This window comes from Myotis brandtii, unplaced genomic scaffold (genome assembly GCF_000412655.1).
Source record: "Myotis brandtii unplaced genomic scaffold, ASM41265v1 scaffold4259, whole genome shotgun sequence".
In the NCBI taxonomy this organism is placed as follows: Eukaryota; Metazoa; Chordata; class Mammalia; order Chiroptera; family Vespertilionidae; genus Myotis; species Myotis brandtii.
In genome coordinates this window covers 100288-120175 of record NW_005366311.1, presented here as the reverse complement: position 1 = coordinate 120175, position 19888 = coordinate 100288, and the positions used below count along the sequence as shown (strand labels likewise).

At 36.7% G+C, this 19888-nt stretch overlaps 1 protein-coding gene across 5 annotated transcripts in view; it reads right to left on the bottom strand.

The window, feature by feature from the left end:
- Positions 1–19888, bottom strand: part of FAM126B (family with sequence similarity 126, member B) — a 41633-nt gene that overhangs the window by 20347 nt on the left and 1398 nt on the right. For 4 of the 5 annotated variants that reach the window (XM_005874123.2, XM_005874121.2, XM_005874122.2 and 1 more), the window contains exons 2-5: positions 13295–13389; positions 12126–12204; positions 9692–9793; positions 3549–3728 (exon numbers count right to left, since the gene is read on the bottom strand). In XM_005874123.2, the coding sequence (XP_005874185.1) occupies positions 3549–3728; positions 9692–9793; positions 12126–12176 (333 nt within the window). In that variant the 5' untranslated portion in view covers positions 12177–12204; positions 13295–13389. Of the gene's footprint in view, positions 1–3548; positions 3729–8884; positions 8941–9691; positions 9794–12125; positions 12205–13294; positions 13390–19888 lie in introns of those variants that run through there. The other variant, XM_005874124.2, reaches the window with a different exon arrangement.

Sequence of the window (19888 nt, the reverse complement as noted above, 5' to 3'; positions counted from 1 at the left end):
TGATCAATGATTCTCTCTCATCACTGATGTTTCGCTCTCTTTCCCTCTCCCTTCCTCTCTGAAATCAATAAAAATATATAAAAAAATAAAAAAAATTAAAATTAAAAATAAATTACTACCCTAATTTATCTTTGCTAAATTAGCAAATGTGTACACTTTGGTGGTTGAATTATCCTTTGAGAGATTTTAGTGCAATACTAAGTAAATCAAATACAACATGACAGCAAAGACATGAAAGAAGCAGGCACACAAATCAATTTTCATGTTCAATTTATACACAGGGCAAGGAGATTACAAGTGATTAGATCGTTAAATAGAAACATTAGTTCTTTGAGTCAAACAAATTAAAGGCCTTAGGCAAGAGCTCCATATTTATTAAAATAAGAAAAACACACTATTCTAACACAGAATGAATCCTGACTAAAAGAAACTCTTAAAATTCTTCAGCAATAAACTAATGACTTCAAATAAGCTACATATTAACATAATTATTAGTCTAAGTAATTAAAAATAAGTTCATATTTAGGTCATTCTTACTGAACTGCAAGAAAATTCTTGTGAATTTTAAAAGCATTTTATCTTTCAATGAAAAGGACAATGTACCCATCATCTTTACATCCAATCTTCTATAGGTATCTATAAAAATCTGCCTACAGTAGCCAAGGGTGAAATGCTCTTCATGCATCACTCCCTTTCTCTACTGCCTCATTTGTCTATGTTTCTTTTACACTTCATATTAGTATACATAACAGGCATAATCATAGAGAAGATTGATCTTGTTAGACCTGGGAAGGTGGTCAGAGAGAGACTAAGTAGTTAAACAATATGAAAGAAGAAACAACTATAAAAATAACTACCATCACCAAAACACAAACCCAGAACATCCCTATGGGGCTCATTTCTGAGTTTTATGTCATAGGATAGTACCAATTATATGTGAACAATGGTCCTACCTATAATTTTGGCAGGAAAAGGGGTTTAAAAATTCCTTAGAGAGCCAGGCTGGTGTGGCTGTGTTTGAGTGACGACCTATGAACTGGGAGGTAGCAGTTAAATTCCTGGCCTGGGTTGTGGGCTCGGTCCCCAGTGGGGGGCCATGTGGGAGGCATCTGATCGGTGATTCTCTCTCATCGATGTTCCTGTCTCTCTCTCCCTCTCCCTTCCTTTGTGAAATCAATAAAATATGTATATTTTAAAAATTCCCTAGAGAGATCATTTATCTACTTTGTAGTCAAACTAGTTACCACTACATCTGGGCCACTGTGCCTCAGAGAGAAAGTTTATGCTAGCTAAGATGAATAGACATGATTTAAGTTAGGCAATAAAATTTTAATTTTTATACCTAAATTTTAAATTAAGCCAAATACTTTTGATCTACATTTGTGAGTATTTGTGGAGAAGTGTGTTCTGAAATTTGTTTAAGCTGAGGGCAATATAAAACTCTTCTCGTGGCTATCTTAAACAAGAGAGAAGTGCTAGGGAAGGAAAGAAAAAAGAGAAATACGTATATAAAGAAAAACCAGTGCGGTAAGAAGAAATGAGAACCACAGAGAAGAGAGAGCATATATCAAGGGAATTAAAAGATAGAAGCCTGAGGTTGCATTTCTGCATAGAATTGAGCAATATTTTTATAGTACACTATTTTTGAGATGCCAAAATTAAACCACAGCATCAACTATTGTCAAGAACTTGTCAAGCATTCTGATATACAAAATATTTGCTTCATTTGTCCCACTACTAAATTTTATTACACTAATCAAATTAATAAAAGTAACAGCATAATGTTAAACCTAATCTAATACACCAAATTCAATTACTAAATCACTAAACACTTTCTAAGTACCTGTACAAATCAACAGAGGAGACACAATGATATATGACACAAATTTCCTACTTTAAAAAAACGGTATCAGGCAAATTAGCAAGAAAATTTTATACCAAGACCAGCTTTTCATTTTAAAAACTCATCTTCAATTATGATACAGCTAATAATCATAATAATTAAAACACCACAGGCACCATGCTGGATTTTTCTACTTGTTTTTAATCCTATAATACTGTTCTATTTCTGTTTTACAGATGAGGCAACTGAAGTCAAGATATTAAGTAACTTGCCCAAATTTAAAGCAGCCAACAAGTGGCAGGGCCTGGTTTTAAACAAAATATAAGTGGCTCCAAAGGCCATGCAAGCACCATCCTTCAGATATATGTTCTAGTGATGCAAATGTTTTCTAATGATTTTTGAAGGGGTAATACTTAGAGCAGCAAGCACTGGTTCAGAAGAATATTATTTATTGTGAGGTGCAGTGAACTGGTGTTTCCTTTTCTCCGCATCCTCGCCAACACTTGATTTTTTGATGATAGCCATTCTGACAGGTGTGAGGTGATATCTCATTGTCATTTAAATTTGCATTTCTCTGATATTAGTGACTTTGAGCATATTTTCATATGTCTCTTGGTCATTTGTATGTGCTCTTTGGAGAAATGTCTATTCAGGTCTTCTGCCCATTTTTTTAATTGGATTATTTTTGTTGCGTTGTATGAGTACTTTATATATTTTGGATATTAACCCCTTATCATATGTATCATTGGCAAATATGTTCTCCCATATAGTGGGTTCCCTTTTCGTTTTGATGGTGAGTTCTTTTGCTGTGCAGAAGCTTTTTATTTTGATGTAGTCCCATTTGCTTATTTTCTTAGTTTCCTTTGCCCTAGGAGATATATTGGCAAAAATTCCACTACTGCCTGTTTTCTCCTAAGATTTTTATGGTTTCATGCCTTACATTTAACTCTTTTATCCATTTTGAGTTTATTCTTATGTATGGTGTAAGTTGGTGGTCTAGTTTCATCTTTTTGCATGTGTCTCTCCAGTTCTCCCAACATCATTTGTTGAAGAGACTGTCTTTACTCCTTTGTATGATCTTGCCTCCTTGGTCATATATTAATTGACCATAATGGTGTGGGTCAATTTCTGGGGTCTCTGTTACAATCCATTGTCTATATGCCTATTCTTCTGCCAGTACCAGGTTGTTTTACTGATAATGACTTTGTAGCATAGTTTGATATCCAACTTTGTTCTTCTTGCTCAAGATTCTGCAGCTATTTGGGGTCTTTTATGGTTCCATATAAATTTTTGGAGTATTTTTTTCTAGTTATGTGAAGTATGCTGTTGGTATTTAATAGGGATTGTGTTGAATTTATAGATTACTTTGGGTAGTATAGACATTTTAATGATATTAATGCTTCCAATCCATGAACATGGTATACATTTCCATTTGTTTGTATCTTCCTCTATTTCTTTTTCAATGTCTTATAGTTTTCCTAATCCAGGTCTTTTACCTCCTTGGTTAAGTTTATTCCTAAGTATCTTTTTGTTGTTGTTGCAATGGTAAATGGGATTTTTTTTTTTTAGTTTCCCTTGTGCTCAATTTAATTAACTCAAATTTTTCAACAGACATTTCAATTTTCTTCTAAATATTCTTTAAGTATAATTTCAAGAGGACTTTAAAAAATACTTAAAATTTCCCAAACTATCACTTTCAACTTACCAAATTATAAATTCCTAACAGAAGTGCTTCAATGCAACCATTACTCTGTCTGTCTCGGCTAACTGTAAGCCGTAAATAAACCCACATCAATTCTGGCAAGAACTGCAGCGTGAACCTCTTAAGTCGAACTTCAGAGCTACGATAGAGCTCAAACAGCTGGTGGCAGACAGGTTCCAGGAGCTAAAAGGAAAATAAAGTGCATTAGTTATTTCCATTATTTTGGATATAACTGGATTTTTTTAAAGGCACATATACTTATATCTTATTTTTAAACTAAATTCTCAACATAATTCTTGCATATTTTGAATCAATGCAACCAAAATTTTAATCTCTATGTAGAGAGATTACATATTAAACTGACCAATATACTAACTATAAGTAGTGGTTTGTTGGCCCTATAATGTCAACATAACTTTTAATTCACTGTACTACTTAATATAGTTCAGCGGTTCTCAACCTGTGGGTCGCGACTCCTTTGGCAGTCGAACAACCCTTTCACAGGGGTCGCCTAAGACCATCCTGCATATCAGATATTTACATTACGATTCATAACAGTAGCAACATTACAGTTATGAAGTAGCAACGAAAATAATTTTATGGTTGGGTCACAACATGAGGAACTGTATTTAAAGGGCCAGAAGGTTGAGAACCACTGATTTAGTTCTTTAACCAATGTACCAACTTATATTTAACAAGTTTCCTTTTCTGTTCTTAACAACTCTTAGTATCCTCCATTTTAAAAAAGTTTCTATTGAAAGAAAATAATCTCAAATGATCTTGTTGAAAGTTAAATATTAATTTAAGACTATGATTTAAATAAATTATATACCACTCAGTAGAGAAAGGGATTTTGCAATATGTAATATTTGGACATCCAAAATGCTAACATTTTAAATTAATGCTGGCTAATAAGAAACTGATAAATTCTACTAATTATATTTATCTGAAATATTTTGAAAAGGAGGAAATTCTACAGAAATAGTTTTTCCAATATTAATTGAATAATTCTTCATAAGATATCACACAATCTGACTTACAAGGAACTTTATGACCTTGAAAACTGAAGAAAATGAGCAGTTTAAATAAATCTTCCCCTTTTCCCTAAGCATGTACTGCCAATTTAGAATGTTTTCTTTGGAATAACTGCAGACTAAACAAAAACTATAATTTTAAAATGCAGACAAACACTGACAGGAAACTATAATGTTTAAAACTTAACACTAGTTTAATCCAACATTCTAGAATAAAGCCACTATTTTCACAATGTAAATTAAAAGTCAACTTATCCTATGTTGATTGTACACATAACATATTTAGATGAGTTAAACTTAGCTCTTAAGGAACAACTAAAGCTAAAAAAATTATTTATACACACACATCCTAGTCTAGTAAGCCCTTTATGTGAAATCACTATCATTGTATTCGAAATCTTTTTTTTAAAAATATATTTTATTGATTTTTTTACAGAGAGGAAGGGAGAGAGATAGAGAGTTAGAAACATCGATGAGAGAGAAACATCGATCAGCTGCCTCCTGCACATCTCCTATTGGGGATGTGCCCGCAACCCAGGTACATGCCCTTGACCGGAATCAAACCTGGGACCTTTCAGTCTGCAGGCTGACGCTCTATCCATTGAGCCAAACCGGTTTCGGCTGTATTCGAAATCTTAAAAACCATTCCAACTTTCTCCTTATACTGAAGTCTAGATCAAACAATTTGCCCAAGGACACAGAATTTAGTGGTGTAGGAAGACTCTAGAATTCAGGTCTTCTAACATCAGGTTGATGTTCCCATTATACCACATTCCTTATATTACAGCAAAGATGGAGTAGGAGGTGAGAGTTGTTTAATTACAAATAGTATATTCCACATAGTGCCACTACTTTTGAAAATAGTCAATTGTTGGCATCTTTTTAAAATGCTAACAATAATATTCAGGTCTTTCAGGAAATTAAAGATTGTTGCTCTTATAAATTTATTACACACACACACACACACACAAGGTTTTTATTTTTATAAGTTTATTTGAACCAAACTGATGACATATGCTGGGGAGCAAGATCTCAAATACTCCCTAAATATCCTATATAATAAAAGCCTAATATGCTAAGTGTCTGGTCATCTGGTTGTCCGTTCAACCAAAGTGTAATATGCTAATGATATGCTAAAGTCGCTCAATCTCTCGCTATGACATGCACTGACCACCAGGAGGCAGACAGTTGATTGGTCGACCAGTTGCTATGATGTGCACTGACCACCAGGGGGCAGACTCTTCAACCGGAAAGTTATCTTGCTGCTGGGGTCCAGGTGATTGGGATTGAGACTGGCCGGACATGCCCTGGAGCCCTCCTGCGGTCCCTCCTTGGCTGGCCAACCTCCTACAACACTCCCCGGCCCCGACAGTGCACCAGTGGGGTACCTCAGCCTGGCCTGCGCCCTCTCACAATCCGGACTGAGGGACCTGCCCCTCCGCCACTCATATATATATATATATACACATACACACACACTAGAGGCCCGGTGTACGAAATTTGTGCACTGGGGCGGGAATCCCTCAGCCCGCCTGCACCCTCTCACAGTCCGGGACCCCTCAGGGGACATCCACCTGGGATTGGGCCTAAGCCAGCAGTTGGACATCCTTCTCACAATCCAGGATCTCTTGCTCCTTACCGCCCACCTGCGCGCTCCTTACCACTTGGCTCGCTGCTTCTCAGCGCTGCCGCAGAGGCAGGAGAGGCAAGCCTAGCTTCTGGTTGAGTGGCCGCTCCCCGTGGGAGCACACTGACCACCAGGGGGGAGCTCCTGTGTTGAGCGTCTGCCCCTGGTGGTCAGTGCACATCATAGCAACTGGTCATTCTGGTGATTCTGCCATAACGGTCGCTTAGGCTTTTATTACATAGACATCTTTTACAGAGAGGAAGGGAGAGAGATAGATAGCTAGAAACATCGATGGGAGAGAGACATCGATCAGCTGCCTCCTGCACATCTCCCACTGGGGATGTGCCCGCAACCCAGGCACATGCCCCTGACCGGAACCGAACCCGGGACCCTTCAGTCCGCAGGCCAACGCTCTATCCACTGAGCCAAACCGGTTTCGGCTACATAGACATCTTTTAAATCTACTTTCCTCCTTAGTAAAGATCCTAAAATTACCTTCTCTAATTTTTTTTTTTACCTTCTCTAAATGTTATTGTCCATGGAACAATATTATGATTTATTTTAGAAAGATCTTAACTTCCTTCCTCAGTAGCAAAAACTACATGTAGGAGACTATATTTTAATTAAGCATTACAAAGAAATACAGACTAAGGGAAATTATTATTCTGGTGTTTTTTTAAAGTCGGAGGAAGAGTGGCTGGAAATCCAGTAACTTTTAATCAGATACTACAGCAAAATAGGACTGTTAAAAACTTGCCAATGCTATCTGTTAAAAATCTTTAATTCCAAGTATATGTATTAGGCCATTGTGTTCTCAGTTTCTCAGTATTATACATGACTCTGACCTTTCCTAAATGAAACTATCACCCACATCAAAGGGTGTTAAAAGTCATTTTCTTCTGGTTAAAAAAAAATAAAGCTTAAGAATAACTGACACATTCCCCAAATTTAGCTAACAGTTTGATAAAATAGTTACTAAGAGACATGCTCTCTGATGAACACACTGAGACAATCTGGCTGGAGTAATGGACACTGAAGCCCAATTTGGGTTAAAGAGAGAATGTGAGGTGAGGAAAAGGGGTCAAATAGAAAGAAGTTATAGTTAAGGTTCATCTGTGAAAAGAGACAACAAAATGGGGTAGGTAATAAAGAAGCCAGTCAAATAAGGTTTTTAAAAAATAGAATATGATTCTTTCTTTGCCATACTCCATTCATCAGGAAAGAGAAGAGATCATTAAAAGGAGCAATCTTTGAGATGGCTAGGGAAGATGGGATCCAGGCCTAAGTGAAAGAGATGGCCTTTGATACACTAGGATACTTCATCTACTGAATAGCAGAAAAGGCAGGAGAGGATGGGCAGAGATGCTGGTATATTTGAATGGAAAAATAAGAGAGCTCCCAACTACTTTCTTACTCTTTTTTATGACATAAAAAGCAAGCTGAAAATATGGAGTAAGGAGGGTAAGAATATGAGAAAAGAAGTGTAAAATGAACAGTTAAACAGTGTACCAAGAAGTAAGACTGTAAGAGATTTTTAGTTTTGGATTTAAAGTGCAGAAAGATGGAGGTCTCCGTGAAGTAGAAGAACCGCAAGAGTGACTAAGGTATCTGGAAGGAGGGAAATGAGAAAAGTAAAGCAATATGTTGGTGTAGAGATTAATGTTGTATATATTAATGATTCTACAGAGCTTACTGTTCTGTTTTTCTTAAGTATGAACACATAGTTAGAACCTTATGACCTGACAGGAGAAAAGAATGGACAGACCTGCTCTGTCAACTGGTTGATTAAGCTGACAGCTGGGCCTTGACCTTGAATCTCTAAAGTTATAATTTTTCCATGAATAACTTTTTTTAATGTCATAGCTTCTACGTATAACTGAATCAAGGAAACTGATACTTTTTTTTTTTTTATTAATCCTCACCCGAGGATGTGATTTTACTGATTTTGGTTTAGACTCTAAAATTTAGAGGGGGGGGGGGGGGGGGGGGAGAAAGAGGGAGAGAGAGAGAGAGAGAGAAAAAAAACATTGACCAGTTACCTCCCATCTGAGCCCCTACCAGGAATCAAACCCCAAACCTAGGCATGTGCCCTGACCAGGAATCAAGCCCGCCACCTATTTGGTATAGGGGACAGTGCTCTAACCAGAGAATGTGAGCCCCAATAAAAATGACAGCATTTTAGAATCTCATTTTGTATTTCACTATTCTTCTAATTAATATTTATTAAGTGTTCATTATGTACATGATAAAATACTAGATTCTATCAAATAACAAATATAGAATATATGACTACTGCCCATGAAGAGCTTACAATCTAAAGAGAAAGCATAAAACAAATTTTAATAAGCAAAGCTTAAATGTTAAGACAGTGCAAAACAGAGGGTGGGGAATACACACATTCATTATTCAAACAGAATTTTGAAAATGCCTGACCAAGGATATGCATATATGTACATTACCACACCTGAAGTTATAAAACATTCATAAATACACAGCAAGAGAAAAAGAAGCAAATGAACCCTGTAACTGCTGCTACACAAGGTAACAGATGCAAGTCTAACTGAGAGCCAAACCAAGTTTAGGAGATAGGAAAGAAAGAGGTCAATAAGCAAGCTTTTAGTGATTGGACAAAAATGAAGATGCACTTTAAGTTAAGCTGCTGGTTAGGAGATGATTACCTGAACTTCTTCAAACTCACTCCAGTACACAGCAGAGGCACTCGTGGAGGCTGTATCTGGGAAGATAAGAAGCTACTTTCCTGTGTGTTCCTTTCATTTTCACTTTAAAACATACATGAGTCCCGTGGTGATAAAACTGTATGTCATAACTATTGTGTTAATGAAAAGATAATGTGTGTATTTTGCATAAATTAACAAATAGATTCAATAGCTGAATTTTTTTCCTTTTATGACATACTGAATAAAAGAAAACTCTAATTCTAAGTTTATTAATCTTGACTATGTAGCCTAAAAAGTGCTTTCTCTGATAATTTTCAAACTAAATTTACTAGCAGTATCATTTTATGTTACCAGTCTAAGTTCACTGATTAGGGTGATTATACATAGTTCTATATTGTCAATAAAATAACTGCAAAGAATACTTAAAATAAAATAAATAAATCTCAATCCGTGTATGGTTAAAATTTGGCTTCCAGAAAAGGAAACATTCCAGAAAAGGAAGCAAAGGAAAGTTTCAAATTAAATAAATAATCTGCAAAAACAATGGTCACTCAGATGAAGAATCAAAATATACTGTCCTCAGCAGTAACCAATTTGATCAAAACATTTAAAAATATGGAGAGAGAGAGCATGAGGAAAGCCAAAGCAACTATCAGAATGAAAAATAGCAGAAAAATTTTCCAGTCTCTTAAGAAGAATTAAAAAAAAAAAAAGAGTAGGGAAAACTACAAAACTTAAATATATGTGCTTTAGTACACATATTTAATTTTATTATGTTGAAATTATTTTTCTTATAAACTCTCCTACCTCATTATTTGAATCTTGAATAACTTTGTAGAGGGCTGGTACCAATGTTTTTTTCCGGTGTAAAGTTGCTGCATAATTGGTGATCTGAGTGTCAGGTAATGCCTAAAAAAAAAAAAAATTAAAGGAAAACAAAAGTGAACTTAATATTTGGGAAGTCAGAAACTTTATTTTAAAGGAGCTCCTCTTGAAAATATTTATGAGTCAATTAAGAAAAGAAATTAATATAAGAACTAACCATGAATGTTAATAAAACAAATAGTTATAATATACAGGGTGAGGCAAAAGAAGGTTTACAGTTGTGAGTACGCAAAACACAGTTTATTCTTGTATTATTAATTAATGATTGTATTATTTATTTTCATTACAACTGTAAAAACAACTTTTGCCCCACCCTGTATAATTCTAACCATCCTATATAATAAAGAGGGAACATGCAAATTGACCATCACTCCGCCACAAAGACGGCGGTGCCCACAGCAGGGGGGGGGGTGTTGTTTCCATAACACAAGATTGTTGCGCCCACAGCGGAGGCTGAGTTCCTGTAACGAGCCTTAACGAGCAATCAGCAGGGACCTGAGGCTGTGCCCCCCCCCTCAGTTCCCCCCACTGTTGGGCTTGACAGGGGACCTCAGGCCGCGCCCCTCACCCAGCAAGGCTTGACGGGGGACCTCAGGCTGTGCCCCCCATCCCGGCGCCAGGTCAGGGGACCTCAGGCCACTCCTCCCACCGGCGTGGCTTGACGGGGGACCTCAGGACACGCCCCTCACCCGGCAAGGCTTGACGGGGGACCTCAGGCTATGCCCCCTGCCCTGGTGCCAGGTCAGGGAACCACAGGCCACTCCTCCCACCCGGCGGGGCTTGACGGGGGACCTCAGGACGCGCCCTCTTGCCCTGGCAATGGGCCAGGGGACCTGAGGCTGCACCCCCGGCCCGGCAGAACTTGACAGGGGACCTCAAGGTGCATCCCTTGCCCAGTAGGGCTTGACAGGGGACCTCAGGCTACGCCCCCGGCACTGAGCCAGGGAACCTGAGGCCACAACCCTGCCCTGGGGCCGGGGGAACTGAGGCCATGTCCCCCGCCTGGTGGGGCTTCACAGGGGACCTCAGACCATGACCCCGCCTGGCGGGGATTGATGGGGGGATCTCAAGGTGCGCCCCCCACCCTGGTGCCGGGCCAGGGGACCTCAGGCCATGCCCCCCACCTGGCACCGGGCCAGGGGACCTGAGGCTGCAACCCCGCCCGGCAGGGCTTGACAAGGGTGGGACCGGCCAGATCTGGATCTAGCCCAACGGGGGTGGGGCCGGCCGGGTCTGGGTCTTGCAGGATTTCAAGGCGCACATGGGTGGGCAGGGACTTGACTCTGGTTCCTGTGGCATGCCCCAGACTCTGACTGGAGGAAGATTTTCATATACATTTTACTAATTTTCTTTCATCTCTGACACTTCTACTCGGAAAACACATATATAATTACATATTGTTTTTGTGATTAATCACTATGCTTTAATTATGTTCAATTTGTAACAATGAAAATACATCCTGCATATCAGATATTTACATTACGATTCATAACAGTAGCAAAATTACAGTTATGAAGTAGCAATGAAAATAATTTTATGGTTGAGGGTCACCACAACATGAGGAACTGTATTAAAGGGTTTCGGCATTAGGAAGGTTGAGAACCACTGCTTAATTAATCCCCTTTTAATGTGCACGAATTTCATGCACCAGGCTACTAGTTAAACCATAAAAGTGATTAGAAATCACATATTATAACCAAGATTTGCTAAAATGGGTCATCTTAAACTAATCTAGTCTAAAAAAGTAGTTAAGGATATATTTTAATATGTTTTTATTGTTTAGAGAGAAAGGAAGGGAGGGAAGTAGAGAAATAGAAACATCTATCGGCTTCCTCCTGCACACCCCTTACTGGAGATCAAGCTTGCAACCTAGGCATGTGCCCTGATCGGGAATCGAACCAGTGATCTCTTGGTTCCTGAGCCACACCAGCCAAGCAGTTTAGATAGATTTTAATTCTTGCATTTTATGTTTATAAAACACTTATTTCCATAATGTTAGTAATTATAGTTTTCACTCAAATCAATGAATGATTTTAAATTACAGGAAATTAAACATAAGGCAAAAATCCTATTTCTATGCCTTATTAAAAAGGTTTCCCCTCTTTGAGTGGAATATTTTAAAATTTATATATTCCCTCATCAATCCTAACAAACTATTTTCATTTTTACATATTATCTTCTAGCCATTATTCACATCAGTGCCTTTTTAGAGAGTTGCAATTACAGAAACATTATTTCATATTTTGCACCACTTCATATCATAATATTTCAGTTTCTCCAAAGAACAGATTTTTATTGCTTGAATTACTGACATATAGAATCATTATGACATATTCTTATCCCTAATCCAATTTACCTTGAATTCTGATAACCATTCTTCTACAACACCACGTTCAGATCCCAGCATCTTCCTCTACCTTCTGTTACTCTTATCTCTGAAAGAAAAAAAGCACTGAGTTGAGGATAGCATTACTACTTACAGAAACTACCAAAAGTAAATAATGAGTGCCTTTCACTAAAGGAGACATTCATCTAGTATATATTTTAGATAAGAAGGCTTAGTTTTAGAACAGAACTCAAACTAAAATTTTTTAAAGAAAGAAGTTTTATTTATTTTAATATATTTTTATTGCTTTCAGAGAGGAAGGGAAAGGAAGAGAGAATAGAAACATCAATGAGATAGAGAACTATTGATTGGGTGCCTCCTGCACACCCACTACTGGAGATAAAGCCTGAAACCCAGGAATTGAACTGTGACCGCCTGGTTCATAAGTCAATGCTCAACCATTGAGCTACACCAGCCACGCTGTCTTTTTTTAAAGATTAAATCAGTTAACACATCAGTAAGCAAGACTAACTATGATAACTGCTCTTAAGGGCTTCTGATGGACCAAAATTATTAGATAAACAAAGCTACACAAGTATTAGGACAACATATGAGATAGTAAAAAATGAGTTTTGCTACAGCAAATTTTCAAGCTATTTAGATTAAGTCTGAAACTTAAGCACGTAAAATGTGCTGTTATTGTAAATACCAAGTTCAGTAAGGAAAAACCTAGAGCTATACTATCCAACACAGTAGCCACTAGCTACAAGTGGCTATTAAAATAAAATAAAATTTAAAGATTCAATTCCTTAGTTGCACTATTTAGTACTTAGTAGCTAAATGTAGCTTGTATCTTTCATACTGGACAGCACAGATATAGAACACAGACATCATCATAGAAATTCTATTGGACAGCACTGATCTAGATGTAGTTAAATAATACAGTTATACTAAGTAAATTTGATAAGTCAGTAACTGTAAAGGTTAAACAACAAAAAAGCTAAAAGACAGAACTATTAAATAGAAAACACTTTAAAAGTAAATTTCAAAGACATTAAGATGTGATTCTTTCAAGTCTCCTAGGTAAAATTGCCTAATAAATAGAAGCTATCCACCAAGGATTACCAAAAAGTCTAATATGTCTAACTGTATGGGAAAATCACTTTATCCTTTAAAAAGTTAAATCCTCTAATTTTTACCTCTAAGATCAGTTTTCTAAAGGAGGAGGTGGCACAGGAATGCGGCAGAGTTCAAGTGTGGAATTCATTTGTTGAGACTTAAATATTTTCCAACTCTATAAAAAAATGAAAATAGAAAACTGTAAAATATTGAGACATATTCTCAAGAATGTAATACAAAGAAGTAAGAACAATCTTGGTAAGACAGTTATAATATAGTTTACCTAATTTAAGAAATAATTAGAGACTCAAAAATTTCTATAGTAACTAACATTTACTTGTGTACCATTACCAAACCTAATTTTTAAAAAAATTAGAAAGTCTGAGTTTTAGTTTCAAATATTCATTCATTATCGGCAAAACCTTGAGTAGGTTATTTAAATTTTCTGTAGCTGGAGCCTCACTTGAATAATCTATAAAATTAAGATTTCCATACAATAATTCTATTAATCCAATAGTACAATGATACCATACACACATACACACACACACACACACACGCAAACAATCATTAAACTTTATTATGCAGTATAAAACCAAGCTTAAATAATAAGTATCAATGACTATAAAATCATTTTTGGATGAGTTTCACAGAACTGAAAATTTTATCATTTTAAAAAAGAACACAGAAAATGCTATTACTTGAATTTTTGTCACAAAAATACGTTAAAGGTTTTTGATTGGAGAAAATAATTTTCAAATTGCTAAAGTTATACTTTTCTCACAAATTGATAATTCTTTTCATATAGTTGCTTATCACATTATGTTCTATCTCTTTGATTCAAATCTGTATTACCATTTTAAATCTAAAACACCAAAAGAAAATTAACGTTTTTTTTTTTAATTGAATCTTTATTGTTCAGATTATTACATTTGTTCCTCTTTTTTTCCCTTATGCAGTATAAAACCAAGCTTAAATAATAAGTATCAATGACTATAAAATCATTTTTGGATGAGTTTCACAGAACTGAAAATTTTATCATTTTAAAAAAGAACACAGAAAATGCTATTACTTGAATTTTTGTCACAAAAATACGTTAAAGGTTTTTGATTGGAGAAAATAATTTTCAAATTGCTAAAGTTATACTTTTCTCACAAATTGATAATTCTTTTCATATAGTTGCTTATCACATTATGTTCTATCTCTTTGATTCAAATCTGTATTACCATTTTAAATCTAAAACACCAAAAGAAAATTAACGTTTTATAATATGTTAACAAAATGTTATTTTAAATACAAAAAATACATCAATAAATATCTCTTGAAATTTAATTACATTATCATTATAATTCAATGTTTTTCAAACTACATATGTGTCAAGACCTCTCTACTCCAACCACAACAGCTGACTTTATCTTTTATATGAGATTTTTACTTCATGAGATGTTCAGCAGTGAGGGAAAGTCTTGAAAAGGACCAAGAATATCTCCGAAAAGATATACAAGAAACTCGTAACTAGTGCCCCTTTGGGGAGGGGCACTTTATGTCAAGGAGACTCGATCTTTTAGTGCCTTGGGAATTATGAACCACAAGCAACTGGCAGTTTGAAGCAGTGCAGCAGATTTGAACCTCTGTAGAGATGGGTCTCTAAGGATACAGATACTAACTAGGGGGCTCTCAATTTAAAAAAAAAACAAAACAAAGCAAGAAAATCCAACATGGCAAATGATAGGAAAACTGAGTTTTATTAAATTTTAACACAGCTTTAAAACAGCTCAATCCCTGATTAATTGGAGGTAATTAGCCCCTTCACCAATTTGAGCCACAGGAAGAAATGGGAACCCTATCTGGAAGGTAACGTTGTCTCTGAATCTTTCATACAAAAAGTCTGGCACACAATTAAAAAAATGACTAAATATCCATAGTGACAAAAATATAACCAAAAATTGAGAGAGAAAAAGACAAAAACAGCATACACATTCCTCTGAAGTGCACATGGGCTATTTTCCAAGATAGACAATATGTAGGCTACAAATCAAGACTCAACAGATTTAAGAAGACAGGTATTATACAGAGTATCTTCCATGACAACAACGGGATGAAGACAGAAATCCAAAGAAGGAAAACTGGGAAAATTCACAAGGTTGTGGAAATTAAACCACACACAAGGGAAATTAGAAAATACTTAGAGCCAAACAATAATAAAAACACAGTATTTCAAAACCTCTGGGATGCTGTGAAAGTGGTGTTAAGGGGGAAATGTATGGCTATAAATGCTTACATTAAAAAACAAGAAAGCTCTCAAATCAACAACCTAACTTCACAACCTAAGGAACTAGAAAAAGAATAAACTAAACCCAAGGCTAGCAGAAGGATGAAAATAATAAGGGTTAGAGCAGAGATAAATGAAATAGAGAATAGAAAACAATAGACAAAATTTAAAAACCCAAAACTGGTTCTTTAAGAGAAAACACAAATTCCTAAAATCAGAAATGAAAGAGGGCACATTACTACTGATTCCACATAAATAGAAAGGGTTATAAAGAGAATATTATGAACAACTGTACACCAACAAATTGGATAATCAAATTCCCAGAAACACAAAACTTACCAAGATTAAATCAGGAAAAAATAGAAAATATGCACCCCAATAAATTCAATAAAAAATAAAGTAGGCCAGCTGGTGTGGCTCAGTGGGTGAGCATCATCCCATGAACCAGGAGGACATGATTCGATTCCCAGTCAGGGCACATGCCTGGGTTTCAGGCTCAATCCCCAGTAGGGGAAGTGCAGGAGGCAGCCAATCGATGATGTTTTTCTCTCATCGATGTTTCTATCTCTCTATCCCTCTCCTTTCCTCTCTCTCTAAAAAGCAATAAAAACATATTTTTTTTAAAAACCTCAATTATTTTTTTAACCTATTGTTCATCAGATTAGATGTGCTTTTCTTTAACTTTATCTTTAAAATGTCTTAACAAGGAAATCTTATTAAAAGAGAACTCAGCCAGGTGGATGAACCCATGCAGTGATTGGTGGTGCAGAGTGGACTGAAGGCAAAAGGAAGTGCCTTTTCCAGAGGAGAATCCAGAATGGGGGACAACAGAAAGGGGACTCAGGAAGCATGAGTGGGTTCAGTGGTAAATTTGATTCTAACATTTTCATGGAGTTCAGTGTTTTACAAATAGACCAAAATAACTCTTTTGTAACCGATGCTTTGTCATTCAATAAATTGGTGCCATTTATCATACTTTATGACTACTTTTTTTTTATGACTACTTTTCTGGCAGTTATATTTCAAACCTAGAAAGAACTATCCTATATAATCCTACATAATAAAAGCCTAATATGCAAATTGTCCCCTCAACTGGAAGTTTGACTGCATGCTATGAGGTACGCTGACCACCAGGGGGTGGCGCGGAACATGGCGGGCGTCGGCGACGTGGCACTGGCAGCAGGCAGCAGTGGAAACGCTGCCAGCCCCGATGGGCCCTGACGAGCAGGACCACGGTGGGATGGTGGAGCAGGTGAACGGGCGGCACCGGCCAAGGCGGGTGCAAGCAGGGCCCGATGCCCCACCGATTACCCTGCAGACTGCGACCAGCAGCAGCAGTGGGGGGCAGGGCCACCGTCCAGCTCCCAGGCGCTGAGGGAGTTGGGCGGGGGGGCCAGGTGCTGCCCAGGGCCCAGAGGTCAGCTGGGACCTGCCCTTCCATGCCAGACGAGCGCACTTCAATTGCCGGCCAGGCCTAGGGAACCACACCTGTGCACAAATTTCATGCACCAGGCCTCCAGTAATTCTATAACTAATCAAAGTCACGCATCTTAATATATTACATAATTGAGTTTTTACTCCTTTCTCCAAAATTAAAGCTGACTCATTTACTTTTTCTAGTACTTGTCTCCATGACAAATAGATACCCAAACAGAAAGTCTAGAATTCATAAAGATGCACCAGTAATTTCTAAACAGGATCTGTGTCAAAATCAACACATTCACAATTCCAAGTTTTACTATATATTATAGAGTGTTTACGCAAAAGCTAAATGTATCATAGCAATATTGCAAAAAGACCTTTAATCAAGAAAACTTACAATTCTTATTTTCCAACTGTAGTTTGATTCTAGAATTAGATAGCTTCCAGATACATTGAGAGAACAAGATATAAGTAAATATCTGTGCAAATTAACACAGGTCTGAATCATGAAAGCAATTACCTTGGTTTATGGAAAGCAGCTAAGTGCCAAGTAAAAACTAATCCAAACCAAAACATTCAGCCCAATTTTTATTTCTGGCAACTTTAGCTCCTGGCTAGAAAGTCTATCCCAGCTATGACATTAAATGGTGAAAATGTATTGAGCTATAAAAATATTGGTAGATTTGACAGCCCTTTCTCTCAAGCAAAAACTACGATTACTGGTTCATATCACAAGTAAGAGAGCCTTGAATTAGATCAATGATTTGTAAATGGAAGCCAGCAGTGAACCATATCTGGGGAATTTTTTTCTTCAAAATATGTATATCTACCTTCCTTCACATTCCCCCTACCACTAAGATTCTGAAGGAAAGTGGAGATGATATAATAAATATGTATGTGCCTTTTAAAAAAAAACACCTCCTAGATTATTCTGTGTGTGTATATATATGTATATATATATATAAAACTGTCCACTTTCATGGAGATTTTCTGAATTAGGTCTAAGTCTTTTTTTAACACTGTATCAATAGCAGGCAAAAGGAGGCGAGCTACAAAGTGACAAGAACTCGGTGGAAGGCTCTGCAGGTAAGGTGCTGTACTCACACCAGCTGTAAGCAACCTTCAGAGCTTTCTGTGCCAGCTCCCTCCAAAATCCACTGCATCACATTTTAGACAATGACAAATGTTCAACTCATCTTCCTGAGAAAAGAATATAGTCTACTTACCAGACAAAAATGTAAAAAGAAGCATTTTGGACATCAAAATAAACTAAGAAGTCACAGACACTGAAACAAAAATTCCTCTGTTCTTGCATTAAAAGAATAACAACAAAATACTATTTTGTGCAGCTAATAACTTGTTTGGAGACTTTCTGCCCACATATTTTATCATTCTAGTTTTTTGTGTTTTGTGGGGGGTTTTGTTTGTTTTTTATTTCAGAGATTAAGGAAGAGGGAGAGAGTGAAACACCAATGATGAGAGAGAATCACTGATCAGCTGCCTCCTGCACGCTCCCCACCGGGCCCTGAGACCGAAACCTGGGCATGTGCCCTGACCGGGAATCAAACCCGGGACCCTTCAGTCCACAGGCTGATGCTCTATCCAGTGAGCCAAACCGGCTAGGGCTGTGTTTTTTTTTTTATGTAGCATGGGTTTTTCTATTATAAAGCTCAGTCAAGCTGAAAATTTTAATCATTCTAGAACTTAATAAACTACTATAAGGTGCCAAAACTGTGTATTAAAAACAAACAAACTAAATCTATTGCATGTGAAGATGGCTTGAGAGTTGGATTTAAAAACAAGCTTTCAAGGTGCAATTTAGAGCAAATGACTGTACTTCTTTACAGCCATTGTTTCAAATTCCTTATAAACAGCTCCAATACAGAAATGTGTCAGAAAAGTAGACTTCTAATGATATTCAACTTTATTGTATTCTACAATGACACCTACTGGCCATTAAAAATCAGCCATTGACAGCTCTAGTAGGCTCATTACATAATAAGAAACACACACACACACACACACACACACACACACACACACCCCTACATAAAAGCAGATTTGTTCACAGGTACTCACACTACAGAACTGCAACTAGAAGTCGAAATATTCTTTGTGACTGAGATAGTATTATTCATGCAAAAAGTAAAAATACAATGAAACACCAAGTGTCAAAATTTTTATCTGGAGCATTGATAAATACCTTAGTACTCCACTTCAGAACTAACAAAATCTAATGAACCACCTCTCCTTACCAAGTGATGAATTTTTGGTTTAGGCTCTGGGACATATTAATATAAATTAGTAATAGAAAAAGGGAAATTATAGTACACTTGCTAATACTATATTAGTTCTTCTCTTCTAAGTTAAAGGCAACATTTCAATCAGCTTACATTTTGGCAATTTATAATGCTTCTTTTAAAACTGTTTTCCAGTGAGCTACAAAACCAAGTTTTTAGAAAATAAATATTGTGTATATATATATATATTTTTTTAAATTGATTTCAGAGAGGAAAGGAGAGGGAGAGATAGAAACATCAATGATGAGAGAGAATCACTGATCGGCTGCCTCCTGCACACCCCCTACTGGGGATCGAGCAGAAACCCAGACAAGTGCTCTGACCAGGAATCAAAACAGTGACCTCTGACCTCCAGGTTCATAGGTCGAGGCTCAACCATGGAGGCACAATGGCGGGCAAAACCAAGTTTTTAATGTAGTCTGTCCTTCCATAACATATACTTAATAAAGTTCCTATGTTAACTGTCCATTTCATTGTGAAAACATGGCAATTCAGTTATTTATGTCTGCAAATACATTTTACCTCGGTCAGAGAGGTTCAAAAAGCACACTTTTTAAACCTAAGAAATAATCCATAACTAGTCTCTCAGACCTACAGAGCAAATTACTTAAAAGATGACTTTTGCATTCCCTCTCCCCATTCAGACCACCACGTTATTTTCAGTCTTTAACATCCACAAT